The 19,997-nt window shown below is 39.5% G+C and overlaps 1 protein-coding gene across 4 annotated transcripts in view; it reads right to left on the reverse strand.

Moving 5' to 3' along the window:
• The window catches only part of VTI1A (vesicle transport through interaction with t-SNAREs 1A), a 236,113-nt gene that overhangs the window by 88,163 nt on the left and 127,953 nt on the right, over positions 1-19,997 (reverse strand). For all 4 annotated transcript variants that reach the window (XM_083505034.1, XM_083505033.1, XM_083505031.1 and 1 more), the window contains one exon: positions 612-682. In XM_083505034.1, coding sequence (XP_083361160.1) covers positions 612-682 — 71 coding nt within the window. The remainder of the gene's footprint in view (positions 1-611; positions 683-19,997) is intronic.

Below are 19,997 nucleotides of genomic sequence, written 5' to 3' on the forward strand. Positions count from 1 at the left end.
GCTGCCATGGGGGTGTGTGACATAACACAAATAGGCTGCCACAAGAACAGAACATGGGACAGGGCCACAAAATGGTGCCAGCATGCCTTTCCCTATCAACGGGGAAAAGGGAACTACAGTAACAGCTATGCTTGCTTGCTTGCTTGCTTGCTTACTGAGAGAAGTTATTTCCACCGCTTCTCTGTTCAGAACAGAAGGATGGGAGGCTGCCTCTTTGTAGCATCCAATCAAATACGGTCATGTTTAAGGGAACATGTTCAAAGAAGCACAGGCTGAGATAGTGCAAACAGGAACTGAGCAGGAAGAGAAGCAGTCTCTCATCCATTGTGGATGAAGGAATATTTACTGAGACTTTTCACAAATAACTTACGAGTATTGGTGGGCACAGTGGTGCCCACAGACTCTGCATTGGGAACTTGGATTTATATAGTTGAACGCAGCATGGTCTGATAAGGGAGGCAGGAAACATTTGAGAACTTCCATCTTTATCCAGCTTTGTAGAAAGAGCAGTAATACTCACTCCCTTCCTCAAAATATTCATAATAAACTTATTCTGGTGATAATCCTAAGTACCTCTGGAGTGGCAAATTGTTTCTCATTATCAAACTTACTCTTTCTCGAGCACGCTGAATCTTCTCTCTATCATTGCTGAGGTTTTCCAATATGTCCTGGCCGATCTGTTCTGCATGGAGAAATTAAAAAGTGGGTAGAAACGTCACAAACCATGAAAAATAGAGAATATCACTTTAAACAGCATGGAAAGGATAAAATTTAGCAAATACTTTATGAAACACAAGTCTCCAAATGTGATAATCATGGTTGTAGTCAACCAACTTTTACCCAGAGTAGACTCGTTAACATTAGTCAGTGTTGTTAATTTCAATGGGTCTTCTCTGGGTATGTTAGTTGAATAAAATCCTAAGAACAATCTTAAGCCACAGAAATGAAAAACATGCAGTCCATATACCATTGAAAACCAGTGCAGAACTGATATACTGTATTGGGCAAAACACATATCACAGTAGTCAGGATCCCAGGTGTCATGGATGAAATTCTGCACAAACATAGGTGTTTTTTGTTTTTTGTTTAGTTCCCCCTTCTGGCAACAGGAGCTACACATGGAAAGCATCCATGAAGCTGGAGCTTCCCCACAGGAGTAGCACCCTCCAAGGTGTGAGAGCTGATATCCAGTAAAAAACAAAATATCCATTGTCTCACATGATCACTTACGGGCCACTATGGACCACACCCATTTGATGGGAGACGGGATTATTCCAGTAACAGCATACTACAGCGATTTAAATCTACTGAACTTATACATCAAAACTCTAAAATAGTTTTGGTAATCCAGCCCCACAAAGGAAATGATGAGGTGTGCATAGATGCATATTACCAAGACTGTTATTTTAGCTATTATTAGTTAAATTGACATATTTCACCTTAATATGGTATATATTTTATAAATTACTGAAGTTTATATTTTGGTAGCAGTCCCTGATAGAATAATATAAATATGAATACTTCCTCAGATAGCTAACCATGAATTTATATAGCCATAGTGTTCTCAGTTTCTTTCTGGCTTGATGCTCTTAATTTTTAGCTGCATATATAATGCCTCCCAGAGGTGAAAGGTGGTACAATATATGCTACAAGGACAGATTATTGTATATAGATGGAAGAACAGTATAAATATTTCTGAAACTCTTTAATCTTTTGTACCATTATTGTGTTAGTCTATTGTTTGTGCAAATGAGCATTAATATTTGAAGACATATCTATTCCTCATCCTCTTTCAACGTCTTATATGACATAAACCAATACTGAATCATTTGAAGCTCGTGATTAAGCTGAAAAAAGGAGAGAAATTTCAGTGAATATGAGTCAATTCAATTTCCTTCTGGTTTTGTTGTTGTTTGTACTTGCCATAAGCTTTCAAGGCTATACATCTAATAAATATTATTCTTCAACCTACCCAGATTCAAAGCAATGGGTGGTATTCAACTAAGGTTTACTTAGAGTAGATTCACTGAAATGAGTGAACATGACTAAATTAGGTCTATTGATTCCAATAGGTCTTCTCTGAGCAAAACTCAGTTGAGTACCACACTATGAAATCTCACTTGTATACAACTCAAACCAATCCTTAAAACAGGGAAAAGAAACCCTTTCCTTTTAAAAAGTAAATAAAAATGCTGATGTTTTGCAAACAGAGATAAAAAATCACTTTATATCACATTTTTGAAAATAAATATACTTTGCCAATTGGCATCAAGTTTATTGTCGACTGATCAAGACAACAGTGTCATCAACCAAGAGTAGAACACTGTCAGCTTTGACAAATAGTGTATTTTCCTCTCATTGCCAATGACTGAAGATATCAATAAATAAAGGATGGAGACCATGTCAGTTGGAATACCAGAAAATGAATTGCTGATATGTCACTTAGGGCCAATACTTTCAGCCATGAATTTCAACCCGGCAGAAAACTCAAAGAACTGAAATAGCTGCATTGCCTCCTAGCAAACATATACAACTAAAGAGAAGGCTCAGTATTTTATGAAGAGAATATAGCTAGTAGTAACCATTTCAGCCCAAAGGTGTTAAGAGCTTTAAACACCTTTGGGCTGATATGGTTAAAGGTAAAGGTACCCATGCCCGTACGGGCCAGTCTTGACAGACTCTAGGGTTGTGCGCTCATCTCACTCTAGAGGCCGGAAGCCAGCGCTGTCCGAAGACACTTCCGGGTCACATGGCCAGCGTGACGAAGCCGCATCTGGCGAGCCAGCGCAGCACACGGAAACGCCGTTTACTTTCCCGCTAGTAAGCGGTCCCTATTTATCTACTTGCACTCGGGGGTGCTTTCGAACTGCTAGGTTGGCAGGCGCTGGGACCGAGCGACGGGAGCGCATCCCGCCGCGGGGATTCGAACTGCCGACCTTTCGATCGGCAAGTCCTAGGCGCTGAGGCTTTTACCCACAGCGCCACCCGCGTCCCATCAAAAAATAATTTCAGAGATGCCACCAAAGTAAACCAAAGTTAAATTAACAGTGTTAATTATACAACACTTGAAACATAGGCTTAAATCCAAAGAGTTTGGGCAATAGAGGTTTGGAGGTCTCCTTCCTTCTGCAGTTCTTTGAAAATCCACTCCTGAGGGTTACTCTGATATAGTAGCACTTTGGTGCAGGAGGCTGCAGCCAAAGATGGAGGCTGGATGGGATTCAGCAGAAATCAACGACTCTCTTCTCACAGCAAATTCCTTTCAATCACAGTTTCATGGAATTTCATTTTAGAAAAAATTAAAACTACAAAAAGCAACACTCATAAAATACTAAAACACAATTAAAGGAATAAAGAAACTCACTGATTACAATCCTTAGACTATCCTGTATATGCCTATGGGGCAACTACAGTAAAACAGCCTAAGGAGAAGCTCGCTAACTATTGAAAGATGGGATCTATGTTTCATATGAACGAGAAAGAGAGATTATAGTCGGGGGGGGGGTATAGACATCTGTCCTTGATTGGAATTTGATGAGAAGCCTCAAGGGCTTTCCCACAGGAAATAAAAGGAAACCAGGATGCCATAACATCATTTGCTTGCTGTACTTGCTGAATTAGTTTGTACATAATCATAATCTCTCAAATTTTATCAATCAACCACTGTTTATATGGTTGCTTACATTGAGACTTCTAGTTTTGTACTATGTACGACAATGTATACAACTGCTTAAAAATATATTTATGCAGGAATCCAGGGTCATCAGGTCCGAAATGATGAAGCAGCACAGGAATCACCAACATGATGCCCTCCAAATGCTGGACTGAGATTCTTATAATTCCTTATCATTGGCTATTTTGGCAGGAACTGATGGGAATTTATTTCCTTACATTTATATCCCACCTTTCTTCTATTGTGGAACCCAAGGAAACATACACTTGGTCCCTAATCAGTCATCCATCCAGGCACTGAACAGATGTAGACCTGCTTAGCTTTAGCAGGTGGCAGTCTCCTATGCCTTCAGAGCATCCTATGGGAGCTGTAATCCAACAGCATCTGGAGGGCATCATGTTGGCTAACCCTGAATTGCTACCTGCAGTCGAATTTGAATAAATGCCTGGCAGCAAACAGCCATCTTCCAGAAGTCCAGCAATGATCCTTCTAATCATTCAAACAGCATTTGGGAGATAAACCGTAATGTTCTAGTCTAGAACCCTTGCTCTCAATTATTCCACTTGGCAAAAGGTGCAATGCCTAAAACTAATTTTTATTTAAAATGTGCACTCTGGTATATTTATTTGTATCCAAGGATTAAGCTTAGATTCTCTAAAGAATTTGAAATACCGTATTTTTCGCCCCATAGGGCGCACCGGCCCATAAGGCGCACCTAGTTTTTTGGAGGGGAAATAAAGAAAAAAAAAATTATTTCCCCCCCAAGGTGCGAGGCTGGGGCGGGGGAAGCCCAAGCTTCCCCTGACCCCAGCCCCCAGAAGAGGCTGCTCTCTGCAAGCCGTGGGAACTGCAAGGGCTTCGGGATGAGAGGCAGCGCTGCGCAAGCCGGGGGAGCTCTCCCGCGGCTTGCGCAGAGCTACCCGAAGCCCCGGCGCGACTGCTGAGCGCACCGGGGCTTCGGGATAAGAAGCAGCGCTGCGCAAGCCGCGGGAGGGCTCCCCTGGCTTGCACAGCGCTGCCTCTTATCCCGAAGCCCCGGCGCGCTCAGCAGTCACTTCGGGTAGCTTCGGGATAAGAGGCAGTGCTGCGCAAGCCGGGGGAGCCCTCCCGCGGCTTGCGCAGAGCTACCCGAAGCCCCGGCGCGACTGCTCAGCGCGCCGAGGCTTTGGGGTGCAGGCAGCTCTGCCCAAGCCGTGGGAGCCCGGGGGAACTCCTGCAGGCTCCCACGGCTTGCGGATAGCTTCCTGAAGCCTGGAGAGGGAGAGGGGTCGGTGCGCACCAACCCCTCTCGCTCTCCAGGCTTCAGCGAAAGCCTGCATTCGCCCCATAGGACACACACACATTTCCCCTTCATTTTTGTCCTATAGGGCGAAAAATACGGTAATTCATCCCCATAAATAGTAAACAATATTGGTGGTTGGGAATCATAGAATCATAGAGTTGGAAGAGACCACAAGGGCCATCGAGTCCAACCCCCTGCCAAGCAGGAAACACCATCAACTTTGGAGCAGGTTTACAAAATGCATGTGGTGAACTCCACATTTAGAGTTCAGGCCATAATTCAGAGAGCTGTAGAATAGAATAGTGCTTATGATTAAAGTAGCTGAACAGCTACATCCTCTCCCTACCACAAGATCACACACCATTTTCAATGCAGAATGGTGATTTACCATAAAAAAACAAACAAAAGAAAAACAAAGAAGACACACTGGGCATACTAAACCCTTTGCAAAATCCAGACTTATCTTGTAAACTCTAGGGGCATTTAGAAACAAATGAAAGCATTTGTTTATCATAACGAGTCCTAATACAGAAAGGCTCCATCCATCTATTACTTCACTATGATTAAACAATGATATAATTAAACATTGCTGTGCAGAATTCCAAAAAGGGACTAAGATTTTATTGTAATAAGATACACAAAATATCCAGAATTGCAAAGTTCAAATACTTTCACAGCCACCAGTATAATTTATGTGCTGCCTGAAAAAAGCATGAACATTCAACAGACAAATTATTTCATTCTTGAGTTACGCTGCAATGAAATGATAACACATCAGCAAGTGTAAATTTATCATCTAGTACAAGCCTTAGAGGGACAATGAATCAAGCTTCTTAAAATCCAGAATTGTCTTGTCTTCATATTGTTAGATAACTTGCAAAGTTGAACAGCTAAGCAAAGAAGAGTACCATACTAAATGTAATAATGAAATATTTTAGGGTTATAAGAATGAGCCCCAGAAAGACATAGGCTCACATGCCTTCCCCTTCTCATTTTTTTCCTGTTGTGAATATTGGAAGCTTTCACATTAGATTAACTAGCGTTTGAGGCCTTTCTACATTTACCATTTATAGTGGCATGACTGCTGTCCAATCCTAAAAATTTTAGAGTGAATTTGTAGCTGACTGTCTGCACCTTTGGTACATCCCCAATATAGAAAATTTACTGAGATAGAGACTGAGTATCCTTTCCACAATGAACAATCCTACATTGCACAATTTACTACATTTATACTCTGAGTTAAACGATTCTATTTTCAAAGAATGGTCAGGTGGATGAGACACAAATTCTTAGAATTCTTCTATATAATTTCTGACATGAAAGCAATGGACTGGATCCAGAGGTTGCCTTTGTTCAGCAGAAGGAGTTCTTACATCAGAGGACACCCCTTCTCCTCTGTCAGAGTAACGGAAGCTTTGTTACTGAACCAGTGTCCCAAAACATGGCAGAGTAAGGCTTCATAGCCATGCTACATCAACATCACAAGCAAATGAAATGTCTGCTCAAATGTATAGAATCAGGATTTAAGAGTCTCAGGGATAGCTCAATTTGCAGAGCATGAGACTCTTAATCTCAGAGTCATGGGTTAGAGTTCCACATTAGCCAAAAGATTCCTGCATTGCAGAAGTTGGACTAGATGACCCTTGTGGTCCCTTCCAACTCAACAATTCGAAGATTCGAAGAAGTAATGCAACATGGTTAAGCTTTGAGGGTTTTTAAAATGAAAAAAATTAAGTGGTATATGCATTTTATGAAATAAATAAAAGTCAGTCTCACAGAAGGTCTTTTTCGCTCTAGTAACTTTCTTTAGTCTGATTGAATCTTTGTCACGGGGTATTATAATTTTATTTGCAATGAGAATAAGACAGCAAAGGATAGAAACAGATGTTTTATAAGATCTATCTATTCAGGTGACAAATTAATAAGAAATGAGTTAAAACATTTGAGCGACTTATCCTTGAAAGTTAAGTAAAGGATCTTTTTTGTCAATGAGATTTGTCTTTCACCTGAAGTTAAACTACTCTATTGTAGGAGACTAAGTTTGGTAACAGATGAATTTTTTAAAAAGCTGATCACATCAGTGAGAGATTAGAAGGGTGGGGGTAAAAGAGGGAGTGGTGCTTTTAGGAAAGGACTGAATGTAAAGTATTACTTGGATTTATAGGCTTGGGAATACACAGTTTGAAGCAAAAAAGTTCAGGTTTGAGCCAAATTATTAGGTTTCTGACAACAGCAAGTTAATGAAAGGAAGTGCTGACATATCTTAAGTGTTGGGGCACAAGTGAAACTGCTGTAATTTATAGCTTTTCAGTTGACATATTTAGATATGGAAACTAGTGCTAACAGATAGAAGTATTTAGATCATAAGATTCTTAGATGACAAGGGGTGGTTATATGGCTAAAAAGAATAATAGTTAATGACTACATGCCAATACACAGAAAACTGTAGAATGTTGAGTAAAATAGTTGTTATCATAATTCACAAACTTTACTATTGAGCTTGTGCAATAAAGAAGCAGTTGAGAAACTGTACAAAATAAAACAGATATGGAGTGGGTTTCCAAAATGGAGCATATTATCCACCATTCACTGCACAGAAAAGGACAGCTTAACAACATTCAACGCAAAATGAATCACATGGCTGTGCTAAAAGCTTCAATTAAAGAATAGGTTAAAATGTAGGACTGAAAGCAGCTAATGCTTTTATCTTAAATTACAAAAATGAAGAAATCCCGTGCGGTGTTGGACTAGGATTTCGGAAACCAGGAATCAAATTCTCACTCAACCATGAAACTCACTGGGTGACCTTGGGCCAGTCACAGACGTTAAGCCTAGGTCAGGGGTCAGCAACATTTTTCAGTCGTGGGCCGGTCCACTGTCCCTCACACCATTTGGTGAGTAGGACTATATTTGGGGGGGGGATGAACGAATTCCCATGCCCCACAAATAACCCAGAGATGCATTTTAAATAAAGGGACACATTCCACTCATGTAAAAACACGCTGATTCCCAGACCGTTCGCAGGCTGGATTGAGAAGGCGATTAGGCTGCATCCGGCCCACGGGCCTTAGGTTGCTTACCCCTGGCCTAGGTTATTGTGAGGGTAAACTGGGGAGCTGGAAAGCCGTGTATGTCACCTTGAGCTCTTTGGAGGAAAGGTGAGATAGAAATGTATCAATCAATCAATAAATCATAGAATTGTAGAGTTGGAAGGGACTCCAAGGATCACTCAGTCCAACCCCTGAAGTACAGAAATCTTTTGCCAAACAATCATGAGATTAAGAGTCTCAGGCTCTACCGAATGAGCAATGCATACTAAGCGATACACCTGTGTCCCCCCAAAACCCACATTATTTAGTAACCATTGTCATGCTCCAGTCTTGACCACAGCCAATCATGTGGATACTTCAAACTATAAGGACACTCACCAGCTACCAACAGGAATGTTCAAATTAGAGCTACACAGTACAATACAACAAGGAGAAGGGGATGAGATGGTTGGACAGTGTTCTCGAAGCTACCAGCATGAGTTTGACCAAACTGCAGGAAGACAGGAGTGCCTGGCATGCTCTGGCCCATGGGGTCACGAAGAGTCGGACACGACTAAATGACTAAACAACAAAACAACAAGTACAATACATGTGCCAACCATTATAGGTGTTACATTGAAAAACTACCATGCATATATGATATGCAATAACCTACCCTGGAAACTGCAATTTGTAGATAATCCCAAGGCTATGTCCAAACTTCACGGTGGGGCATGTGTGGTGAATCTATTAACCCAGCAGTAGGGAGCCTGTGGCTATCCAGATGTTACTGGACTACAACTCCCATTATCCCTGGCTATTTGCCATCCTTACTGTGTAGAGGATCAACTGTTCCCCACCCCGATTTAACCAGGCAGAAGAATCAGAAACTGTTACTCTCAGTCTAAAACCAGTGCAGGAAGATGAACATTAAAGTATTCAGTTGATGTTCTTCAACTGTTCACTCCTGGAGTAGTCCCACTGACAACAATTTAAGGAAAGCTATTTCAGAGGCTATGGGGAAACAAGCTAAGTTAGGAAGTTTGAACAATATGTAAACTTATTTGGATGTTCATCAGTAGGCTATCAGTCACTAAAATTGGCTAAAATCTACAGAGTATGCATTCCATGTCAGTCACATATGAACTATTCATTCCTTTTCAATCTCAATTTCCTCTATACAAATATACATATGGTAAAAGTGATTATGTTTTTCATAATCAGTGTTTGTTATTATGTTTTTCATAAACAGTGATTTTATGTTTTTCAGTGACATGTTTTTCTGCTCCAGATGATGCCAACACATTTGCGTTAGGGCATAACTCAAAATAGGGTATTTTGGCGCGCGCTCTCTCTCTCTCTCTATATATATATATGAGAGAACCAACTTGGACAGACAATTGGAAGTCTACTAATAAAATTTGTAAATAAATACATAAGGCTGATCATCTTGAGAAACCTTTACAATTCTGCAGTTATCATCTCTCTGCTCTCTATTCAGAGGCTCTAAAAGAGGGGGAATTTGAAAAGGAGTAGCAGCAGTTGGCAATAATGGCTCAGTGACAAGAGAGGACTCCCTAAGAGCCTGGAAGAAGCTCATGGAGGTGATCTTGCCCAAGGACCTACGAAACCTGGAGCTCCTTTGTGCCCTACTCCAAGCAGCACTAACCCCCAAAGTCCACATACTTCCAAAGGGATTTGACCACCACCGGGTATGTTCAAGTACCCAACAATCCAAACTGCACAAAGTTTTAACTTTAGGAAACTACACTTAGGTGTCTGATTAGATAGTCAAAAATGTGGGGAAAGATAGGTAAGTACTACAGTGGTACCTTGGGCTACAAACACTTCAGGTTACAAAGGCTTCAGGTTACAGACTCCGCTAACCTGGAAGTAGTACCTCGGGTTAAGAACTTTGCTTCAGGATGAGAACAGATATCACGTGGCAGCAGCGGGAGGCCCCATTAGCTAAAGTGGTACCTCAGGTTAAGAACAGTTTCAGGTTAAGAATGGACCTCCGGAATGAATTAAGTTATTAACTAGAGGTACCACTGTATTTCTGTTTTATTCTACATTCTTTCAAGGTAGTAAAGAGAACTTTGTGACAAAACATTCATGCTTTAGAGATACATGCAAAATGGGAAAGGGCTTTCACTGTTGCACCAATACTCATACTAAATAACAATAAACAAAAGTTATTGAAATTGAGAGCCATAAAGAGGCGGAAAGTATAATAATTGGGGCTTCAAATCAGCAACCACAAACAACGACATTTATCCAATACAATAAGAGCTGCATCGAACATGATACTTATAGAAAATATGCTAAAGTTTTCTTAAGACCAGAGGACCCGGGGAAAAAACACACCACAGCACAGGTTAACTGCTCAGAAACCTAGGAGCTGGCTTCAATGCCACTCATTCTTTGAATATGAATTAGCACTGGGTAATCACAGCATATTTATGAGGCCTTTTGCCTGGTCCTCCTCTCCTGTGAATGCTGTATTATTCATTGCATGTGCCCTGACCTCAACGCGCTCCTGTTCTGACAAATCATACTTGATTAAGACAAATCTTTATTAGTTAGCTAGTCAACTTCCCCATTTATCATTTACAAATCCCATTCTCCTTTTCGGATACAGTAGAAGTGACTGAGACCATTTTTCTCCTGTACAAAAACAAAATGCTTGTTACAACCAATAAGTGCAAACAGAAGCCTAGGAATCAGTAATAGATGGTAAAACATCAATTTAATGGGTATAAATTACAAACACTGCAAGTCAACAGAACAGCATGTTTCTGTTGTCCTGAGAAAAATGATAATTAGCCAATCCTTTCACTAGCTTCGATTTCTTCCTTCCAGAATGAACTCTTGCTTGAAAACAAAATGTCACGTATAAAAAATGTATTGCAAAGTTGGAGACACAGAGTTCTAAGGTTAAAAAAAGAGAGAAAACAAAATGCGGAAGACTGCTGAGTAAAGAGATTGTTCAAGGTTCTTAGCACACATAAAAAAGATGTCTTAAAAGTGGAAACATAAAAGAATGAAAATGAATTCAAAATTATTCATGAGCCTTCAGCACTGTATGAAAATGTAATACTTCTTCCTAAAAAAGTACTTTGTGTCAAAAAAAAATAAATCAACAGGATGTTGTTTATTTCAGAAGTAAATTTACAGTAAAACAGGGGAAAGTTTTTTTGATAATCAGGATTAATATTTAGACCTGATCATAATTTTTAATTATACTTGTACCTGAATTATTCAGTATACCTGAAGGAGCGTCTCTACCCCCAACGCTTAGCCTGGACACTGAGGTCCTTCTCCGAGGGTCTTCTGCTGGTTCCCTCACTGCAAGAAGCAAAGTTACAGGGAACCAGGCAGAGGGCCTTCTTGGTAGTGGCGCCCGCCCTGTGGAACGTCCTCCCTTCAGATGTCAAGGAGATAAAGAACTACACAACATTTAGAAGACATCTGAAGGCTGCCCTGTATTGGGAGGGTTTTTTTAATGCTTGTTTTTATTTTGTTTTTAGATATACTATAAACTGCCCAGGGAGGCTGGAGAAACAGATGGGCAAGGTATAAAAAATAAAGTTATTATGATGATGACTCTTCCATTAATATTTTAACTACCTTTGACAAATATTTGTACATTTATCACTTCTTCTCCTCCTCCTCCTCCTCCTCCTCCTCCTCCTCCTCCTCCTCTCCCCCCCCCCTAAATCTAAGATTTGGGCCTTTTCTGAATTTTGATTTTTAAATCCTCTTGCCAGACATCTGGGTTTCCTCAGACATTTTTGCTGATTTGCTGAAAATCTGTCTGGATGCCATTTTCCAGCTGAAAACCTTGACGTATGGCAGCCCTATATTATCTGTCCCGAATCTTCCAACATTCAGCTTTATTGGCTGTTTGAGTGTCATGAGAGAGGGAGGTAAGCTTTTCTCTATCATTTCATCTCTTACTTACATTTTCTCTAAACTAAACTGCCCCTAATGTTGCAGCCTTTTCTCATAGGGTAGTTGATCCATCCCCTTGATCATTTTGGTTCCCCCTTTCTGAACCTTTTCCAACTCTACAAAAACCATTTTTGAGGCAAGGTGGTCAGAACTCTACACAGTATTCCAAATGTGGTTTCACCATAGCTTTGTATAACAGCATTATGATATTGACAGTTTTATTTTTCAGTTTCTTTCTGTAGCATGCAATTTGCCTTTTTCACTGTGATAGAGAACACCATCAGTTCTTCTCAGCAAAACCCTGCCAGACAAACAACTTTATTGCGGCATGAGCTTTCATGGCCTACAGTCCAGTTCATGAGACTGCAGGGCATAATAAATTCAAGGTGGCACAAGCCTCTGTTGTTTATGCTGTACGGACCAATACAGTTGCCCCTCTGCAAATTCCTTTCAGACTGCTTTACATTAAGTGTAAGTACAGAATAGATCTTCAAAATACCTAGCAAGAAAGAGTTTTCTACAACAAGTATGCATGCAAGGACTTTCCTGGTAGCGTAACGGATGTGGCAGATTACAATTGCAAAAGCAGCTACTACATCAATAGAAACTATTACTTACAGCTTTTAGTAACAACCTATCAAATGACACTGACAACAGCAAAATCAAACTCCCTTTGGGTGCCATTCTGTTGGCAGAAAAACGTGGCATATAAAAATGAACATGACAGTGTAATGTTGCCTTCAGTTTTTGCTGATTTATTAAAGTACTCAATAAACACACAAGACGTAACTGGCTGTAAACTATTCATTGTATCGAATTGTAGACTTCAACAGAAGTCTCATAAAGTTCAACAAAAAAAGCAGACGATCAAGTGGATCAGTTCAACCACTACTATCCTATAAGACCCACTATCCTGTAATATTACATATGAGCCTGTTCTACTGATGAAGCCTAGGATGGCGAAACAAGGCTAATATTCCGGAAATCATTGTCTTAGACTCTGTGAAAGGATTCTGTGGAACTGTAGCAACCCTTCATGTGGATTATTGGACTCTTTGAACAGACAGGTGGAATAGATACTTTTACATGTATGGACCTTATGCATGAACTGACTAGAGAATGAACTGATCCACTGGATCTTCTGCTTTTTCGTTGAACTTTATGAGATTTCTGTTGAAATCTACAGTTCGATACAATGAATAGTATAACTTATTTATTCAAAAGTACATCCGGTTACGTCTTGTGTGTTTATTATGTTTCACATAACCATAGGTTTGTTGTTGTTGTTGATTTGTTAAAGTAAGCATTTCCTTTTCATTGCACAATTGCAGATGCTGAATCAGAATTCTGATTTTACAACATATTAATTTTGTGTACATACAAAAGTCTTAGTAGAAATGGATGTGTATTTACACACATACCGGTATATTCCCCATAATGTATTTTGTTTCTGCTAATCATCAGGCAAAGAACTTTGCAAATAATTGAAGTAGTACTCTTATACTATTATTATATGCCCTGATCACTTCATTTCCCATCCATTCTTCCATCTGCACCCTCAAGGTCCAGAGATTTCTCTAGATCATTCACGCATTTCCAAGCCTGAAGCTTGTTTTCTGAAACAGAAAAGAAAGTCAAAGTTCTCGGCATACTTAATTTCTGTACCCAGTACCAACTGCACCTATGGGGCATAATGGCAGAATCTATACAGTCAGTCTTCAAGAAAACATAGCCTGTATTGGCTCTTACATAGCCTGTAATGGCTCTTACACTAACAATCTGTCCTTCGTTTTTCCTTCATTTTTCCTTATGAAGGGGTGATTCAAAATGTAAGCTTTCACCCTGTACCTCACACATACAAAACCTTGCGCATGGCTGTGCTTCACACACACAAACAATTTTAGAATCAGCAAGCCTTTATATATAGACCAACTGCAAATCTTATAAAATTTAGTGAATGATATTCTCATCAAATACAATGAACCTTCCTTTATTGTTTATATGTATTTTTAAAACACAAAATTATGTGTTCATCATATTATAATTATGCACGTACACTATACATTGGAAAATCACCACACTCTGACATATTAATATAAACTAAGGGTTTACCAACACAACTTTGCTGCAAATGTTCAAAATGTGTTAAACTGATGTCAGCATCTCAGTAATTTCACAGTTTTAAAACAGTTAGAAATGTAATGACTACACTGCACTTGATTAAAGCATTTACAGCTCTAATCAAAACCTGACAGCAAGATCAAAGATGTTAACTTAAAACTCTCTTCTAATTATGTTTAAAATGCCACACCTCAGGCCTGTCTCTCCTCTTCTTTTTCAAACCAAATTCTGCTTAAGAAAGATCTAACACTTCTTAACAGTTCATTATCCAATAAAACTATTCAAAGCTTAAAAGCAATCTACACAATTAGTCAGGACCTCAGGGAGTCCACCGGTAGTCTTTATTACAGGCCTTCATATTAAAACACCTTAATTATATTTGTCAAATGGATTTCATTAAAACCCATCGTCATTTTAATTTTCATATTTTGACAGCGCTGGCATAGACATTATTACCACCTGCCATGCAATGAACTACAACAAAATTATCAAATTCCTTCAAATATAATGGATTTTTCTTTCCCCCCACCTTAAGATGGATTTTTTTTTACATCTACAGAACAAATGGCAGAAATTAAGAACAGTTTACAACCATAACATTTGAACAAAAAACATAGCCGCTACGTGCCTATAGCAAGCATGTAGATAAGAAGAGAAATTAAGGCTTGATTGCCAGAAACACTTTATAGAAAGGTGAGACATATACAACGAAGCCCCTCTGAATTATAAAAAGACAAGATCAAACGGAATTCACATATATTTAATCAAATGACAACCATCAAGACTCTAGACATTCTTACTTGTATTTTATATTACTGCCACATTCAGTTGCTGGTATGGCTCCTGCGGGCAGTAACAATAGCTTAAGTCAAGATTACAATGCCAGGCTAGATTTGTTTTGAAAGTCTACACAAATACATATGCATCTATGTTCATAATTGCAGACACATGATGAGCAGCAGATAAAGCCTGTACATCCCAGGTTTCAGGTTTTCTTTAGCAATTAGCAAAATTAATGACTATCAGTAGTGAAAACAGTGCCTTGTAAAATGTTTGTATAGGAGTTATCAAACACTTCATAAAAGAATGAATAACTAAAGTAGTATTTACTCAGGATTATGGCATTTTTTTTGCCACATTAAGGTGTAAAACACAAATTCTTAAAATTAACTGGGAGGCAAAAAGGAGTTTCCAATAAATAATGATAATAACATGAAATAAGAATGTACTGGTGTGATTCATACACACATAAACAAAATGCAATATTTATGCACTATTCAACTCATTTCATATTACACCATCAGGGATCAGATTAGTCCATGATACACAGTAATACAGTCTGGACTGCAATTGGCACAACAAGTTACTTGCTTTCATACACTCATTTTTTAAAAAAGAAATGAAGAGGTTTCTGTCATTTGTCTAACACATATTACTACTTTGTATAACGGTCTCAGGAGTAACAATCTCCTTGTGTTATGAATAGTTTACATATCATTAAATAATCTTTGATTATTCGAGAAAAGTGGGGAAGAATCTCATGCATCAGTTTAAAACAACGAGTTTTCTTCCCTTTAGCAAAACAAAATGCACATATTTAGAAGTCTGATCCTGTAAGCTGCTGAGTAAGCATAGGCCATAATTAGAGTTTCTGTTCTAGTGCTCAGACTGGACCTCAGCCCAGATGCTAGTGGCGAGAAGACAAGCTCAGTCTTCCTGCTCAGTTCATGTTTGCATTGGCTCAGAGTTTCCTACACTAAGCATGCTCACATTTCATTGTATGCCAAGACTGGACAGCCTCCCTCCCTCGTTCTAAAAAGAGGAGAGGTGCAAAGAGCATTTCTCCATGAACAAGTGCAGTGGCAGCTGATAAAGGAATATGCCCACATTTTTTTGTTTTGTTTTCTGTTTATTTATATGTTGCAGACATTGTGCATTAGTCACCCCCCCATAGTCATTTTGTGATTGAACCCCACAGAACTTTCTCAAAATTTCACATGTGCCCATTGGTCTAATAAGACTGGTGACGTCTATTCTAGAAAAAAAGGCAGACTGGCAAACAACTGGTCAAACTTGCAGGCTGCTGCCTGTACCAGAATGTTTGAGAGAAACCGTAATAGGCACTGGTCACTAGGAATCTTTTGACTCAGCAACCCAGAAGCTCCTGACATGTCTCCAGATAATCTCAATTCATGCCACACTCAGCATAGGGATGCTACCAAAATCCAATATTCACACAAACCCCATTATGTTGGAATGCTGACAGATCCCTGTAAGAGATTGCCATAATTTCCAGAGAGACAGAAGAGTTTTAATGCTTAGCTGGAGTCAGTCAGAGCCATGCCCTCCCAGGCCATGTGGAAAAAGGTCTGCAAGGCAGGAAGCAGGACTCGCAGCCAATATATTTTTTTGTCCAAAGAATGTTTAAAAAATAATTTGTTATCATCTAAGATATTGATTTACTTTTGGATGAATGATGAGAGCAGGAATTCTTCTGAGAATATTGAATATATCTCGGTATTAGGCATGATTTTTTAAAAATCATGCTGTTGTTTAAAAATTTATGCATGAAATAAATGATGATGATGATGATAAGCAGTGATAGGCAAATAGGCACAAGAGTACTTCTATATTACTTTTGAAACAGTGATAAGATGTCATAAGAAACACAAATTACTTAACGTCGCTATGCTTATTAACACAGCATAGGTGCAGTATGTATATAATCATACATATTCACTGTATGACTGTATTAATGTCACATTTTTGCCTTTTTATGAGCAAGTACTATCCCCTGGAAGCTCATCAACAAATAATAAATCCTGCTGTCACAGGTAAATAATTTATTAAATAAGTTTTATTACTAATAATTATGGAAAATGAAATTGTTTGCCATTTTTGTCAAACAAAGTCAACCATGGTTTCCATCCTAGGAAGGAGATACAAAAACCAATTCACATATCAATTCTGTACTTTGCTGACACCTATTCTTTACCATTTGAAGTCTACCTGATACAAATGAGAGCCTACAGAATCCCTGCTGACAGTAGATGCGCATAGATACATTGATTAATGCCACAGTCTGTATGCCGCTTTTTAAGGTTCTGATGTCGCAGCTGGGTGGGACAGCCTGATCCTACGAATGCATACAGCCATTTTTCATCAGAATTATTTTTATTTCTAAATTGCCATCAATGTACACCATAAGTGGTGCTTTATATAAGCATACAAGAGAGGCTTCTGTCCTAGCCTTAATCTTGACCTGCAACTCCTACAGTGGAGTCCTATGTGGGGTAGGTTAGTCAGCCCTGGCAGGTTAGACACTTGCCTCTCAAAGTCCCTTTCCTGCATACCCTCTTGAAGATACAGCTATGCACCAGGAAAGGGCCACTCTTGCAGAAGGCTCTTCAGTTGTCTGTCTGATTTTCCGGATGCCTGCCACCAGCAGCGCACCAAACTAGCTACAGTGATGCCCCGCAAGACGAATGCCTCGCAAGACGAAAAACTCGCTAGACGAAAGCGTTTTCGGTTTTGCGTTGCTTCGCTAGACGAATTTCCCTATGGGATTGCTTCGCAAGATGAAAACGTCTTGCGCTTTTTTCTTAAAGCCGCTTGAAGAGGCGCAGTTGCGATGAACCGTGCTTCGCAAGATGAAAAACATCGCAAGACGAAAAGACTCGTGGAACGAATTCTTTTCGTCTTGCGAGGCACCACTGTACTATTTCTTCTACACCACAGAGAAGATGGCTGGCATTGGACCAAGGAAACAAGAAATCACCTTGTGCTACATCAGGGACATGAATTCAGTTGTATACTCTGTTGTCACTATAGGATTGAACTCTGAGCCATTAAGGATATGAAGGATATGTTCTGAACTATCTTTAAACAATTTAATAAGGAAACAACTTGTATTTAGAAATCACACTGCAATGATTTCTTAGGTGCACATGTCTAAAACATGCCCTGGAAAGGGCTTTCCAAGAGTCTATAATATCTGGTATTTGATACACGTATGCAATCCATATCATCAGACTAGATCACAGATTGTCAGAGACTGAGCATTCGGAGGTGCCTCATGTCTCAGAAATCAAACGTCTCTATGCTCAGAAGAGAGCAATCAGTGCAATAGTCCTTGCATTATGGAACACATCCAAGTAGGATGAGGCAGATGCCAGCATTGCATGGTGTTGACATGAAAACACTTTCTCCCCCCAGCAAGCACTTCCAAAATATTGATTTCATCTAATCACTTTTAAGGATGCATGCTAATCTATATTTCATTCCGTTGTAAATTGTTTAGAGATCTGTTATTTTAGGCAGTATTTTAAGCAACGCCAACAACAATAGAGAGAGTGAGAATTGCAGTGGTTGACCTCAAACTATGTAAGCGAAGGAAATGTTTCCCTGCAGGGTTTATTGTAAGTGCTAACTGCTTGCCAAAGAACAATCAGGAGTGCATGTTAAGGATCCTGACAGTTCAATTGCAGTTCCACTGCCCTACATCTGATGTCACACACAATGTCAGGTGTGGGGTACATGGACAGGGTTTGGGGAAATGGCCTCGTGGGCTAAATTAGGAATGTGTTGGGCCTAATTTGGCCCATGGGCTGGTGGTTACCCACTGCTGGTTAACAATGCCTTTACAGATTGTGTAATAATGCCTTTACAGATTGTATAACCATCAGCCAACCCTTATGGCAATTCAGCTGTTCCTGAGGCAATGCTAAAAATGTGATCTTCTTAGCAGTAGCTGTCAACACGAAGGATGTGGGAGGAAAGTCTTGAGATATAGCTGTGCTATGGGTCTGAAGCCATGCGAGACCTCCACCTTGCAGAAGCTAAGCAGGTTGGGAGTCTGGTCAGTGCCTTGATTGGAGGCCTCCTTGGAACCACGCTGGGTTCCATGGTGGAAGAAAGAAAATACGTGAAAGAAAAGAAATAAGCCAAAAGGAAATTTTTAATTATGGGTACTATAAAAAACATATTTTAAAAGGTATTCTTAATACTTAAGCAAACTATGATATCAATATAATAAGCAGATACTGACTCCTGCCTTTTTCTAAACTTAATCAAGCCCTGCAGTTAGAGAGATCAGCTTGCCCCAGACAAACAGAAAGAATGCATCAATTCCAATTCTTCCTTCATTAAAATATCATCTGTTGATTTAGTCAGAAATTCTCTGTCATACAATGCAATGATTTGATAGCCACAATTAGACCAGGAGAGTTCCTAGAAACAGAAGAGCAGCAGCTGGAGTTCTATAAATCATTTTTTTAAAAAACAATGGATATAAAGAGATGTATGCTTATTTGTTAATTTTAGATACATTATATGTATAGTACATTATATGGGAAGAAATATGGGTCAGATTTCAAAGTAATCACCTCACTTTTGAGAATTACAGAATGACAATGATTTTCCAGAAGTAGCAGTAGCTAGACCATGAATTTTAACATTTCTCATGAAAAGGAGATTTTGTTCAGTATCTATAGTTTTAAATTTGAAGAATGAAATCACCCATCCTTTCAAAATCTCATAAATACGGGATTGTTATCTAATCACCAAACACATTACTGTAAAGGACTGATGTCCAAAGCAGTTTGACTTCACCCCCAGAAGCACACTCCATTGTCTCTGCACTCAGATGGATGCCAGGAACTATGGATTTTGAGCAGCCCCGTGTGGAACAGAGCATAGCCTATCCTCTATGTTCACTTTTGATCCCTGGTGTCCACTCTGAGTCACGTCTCAGGCTCATCCGCTCCTGAAATTCCCCTTCATTTCACAAGTATGTTTTTGTTTCAGTTCCCCAGAGGGAGTGGTCTGTAAGAAACATTGCCACAGGAATGCCTGTGACGCATTTGGCTTTGCCCATTGTCAAACAGCTTCATAACAATAGATGCTGATGCTGCCAGCGCCATTTGCATTGTTATTCACT

This window comes from Podarcis liolepis, assembly GCF_965112155.1.
Source record: "Podarcis liolepis genome assembly, chromosome: 5".
NCBI classification, from domain to species: domain Eukaryota; kingdom Metazoa; phylum Chordata; class Lepidosauria; order Squamata; family Lacertidae; genus Podarcis; species Podarcis liolepis.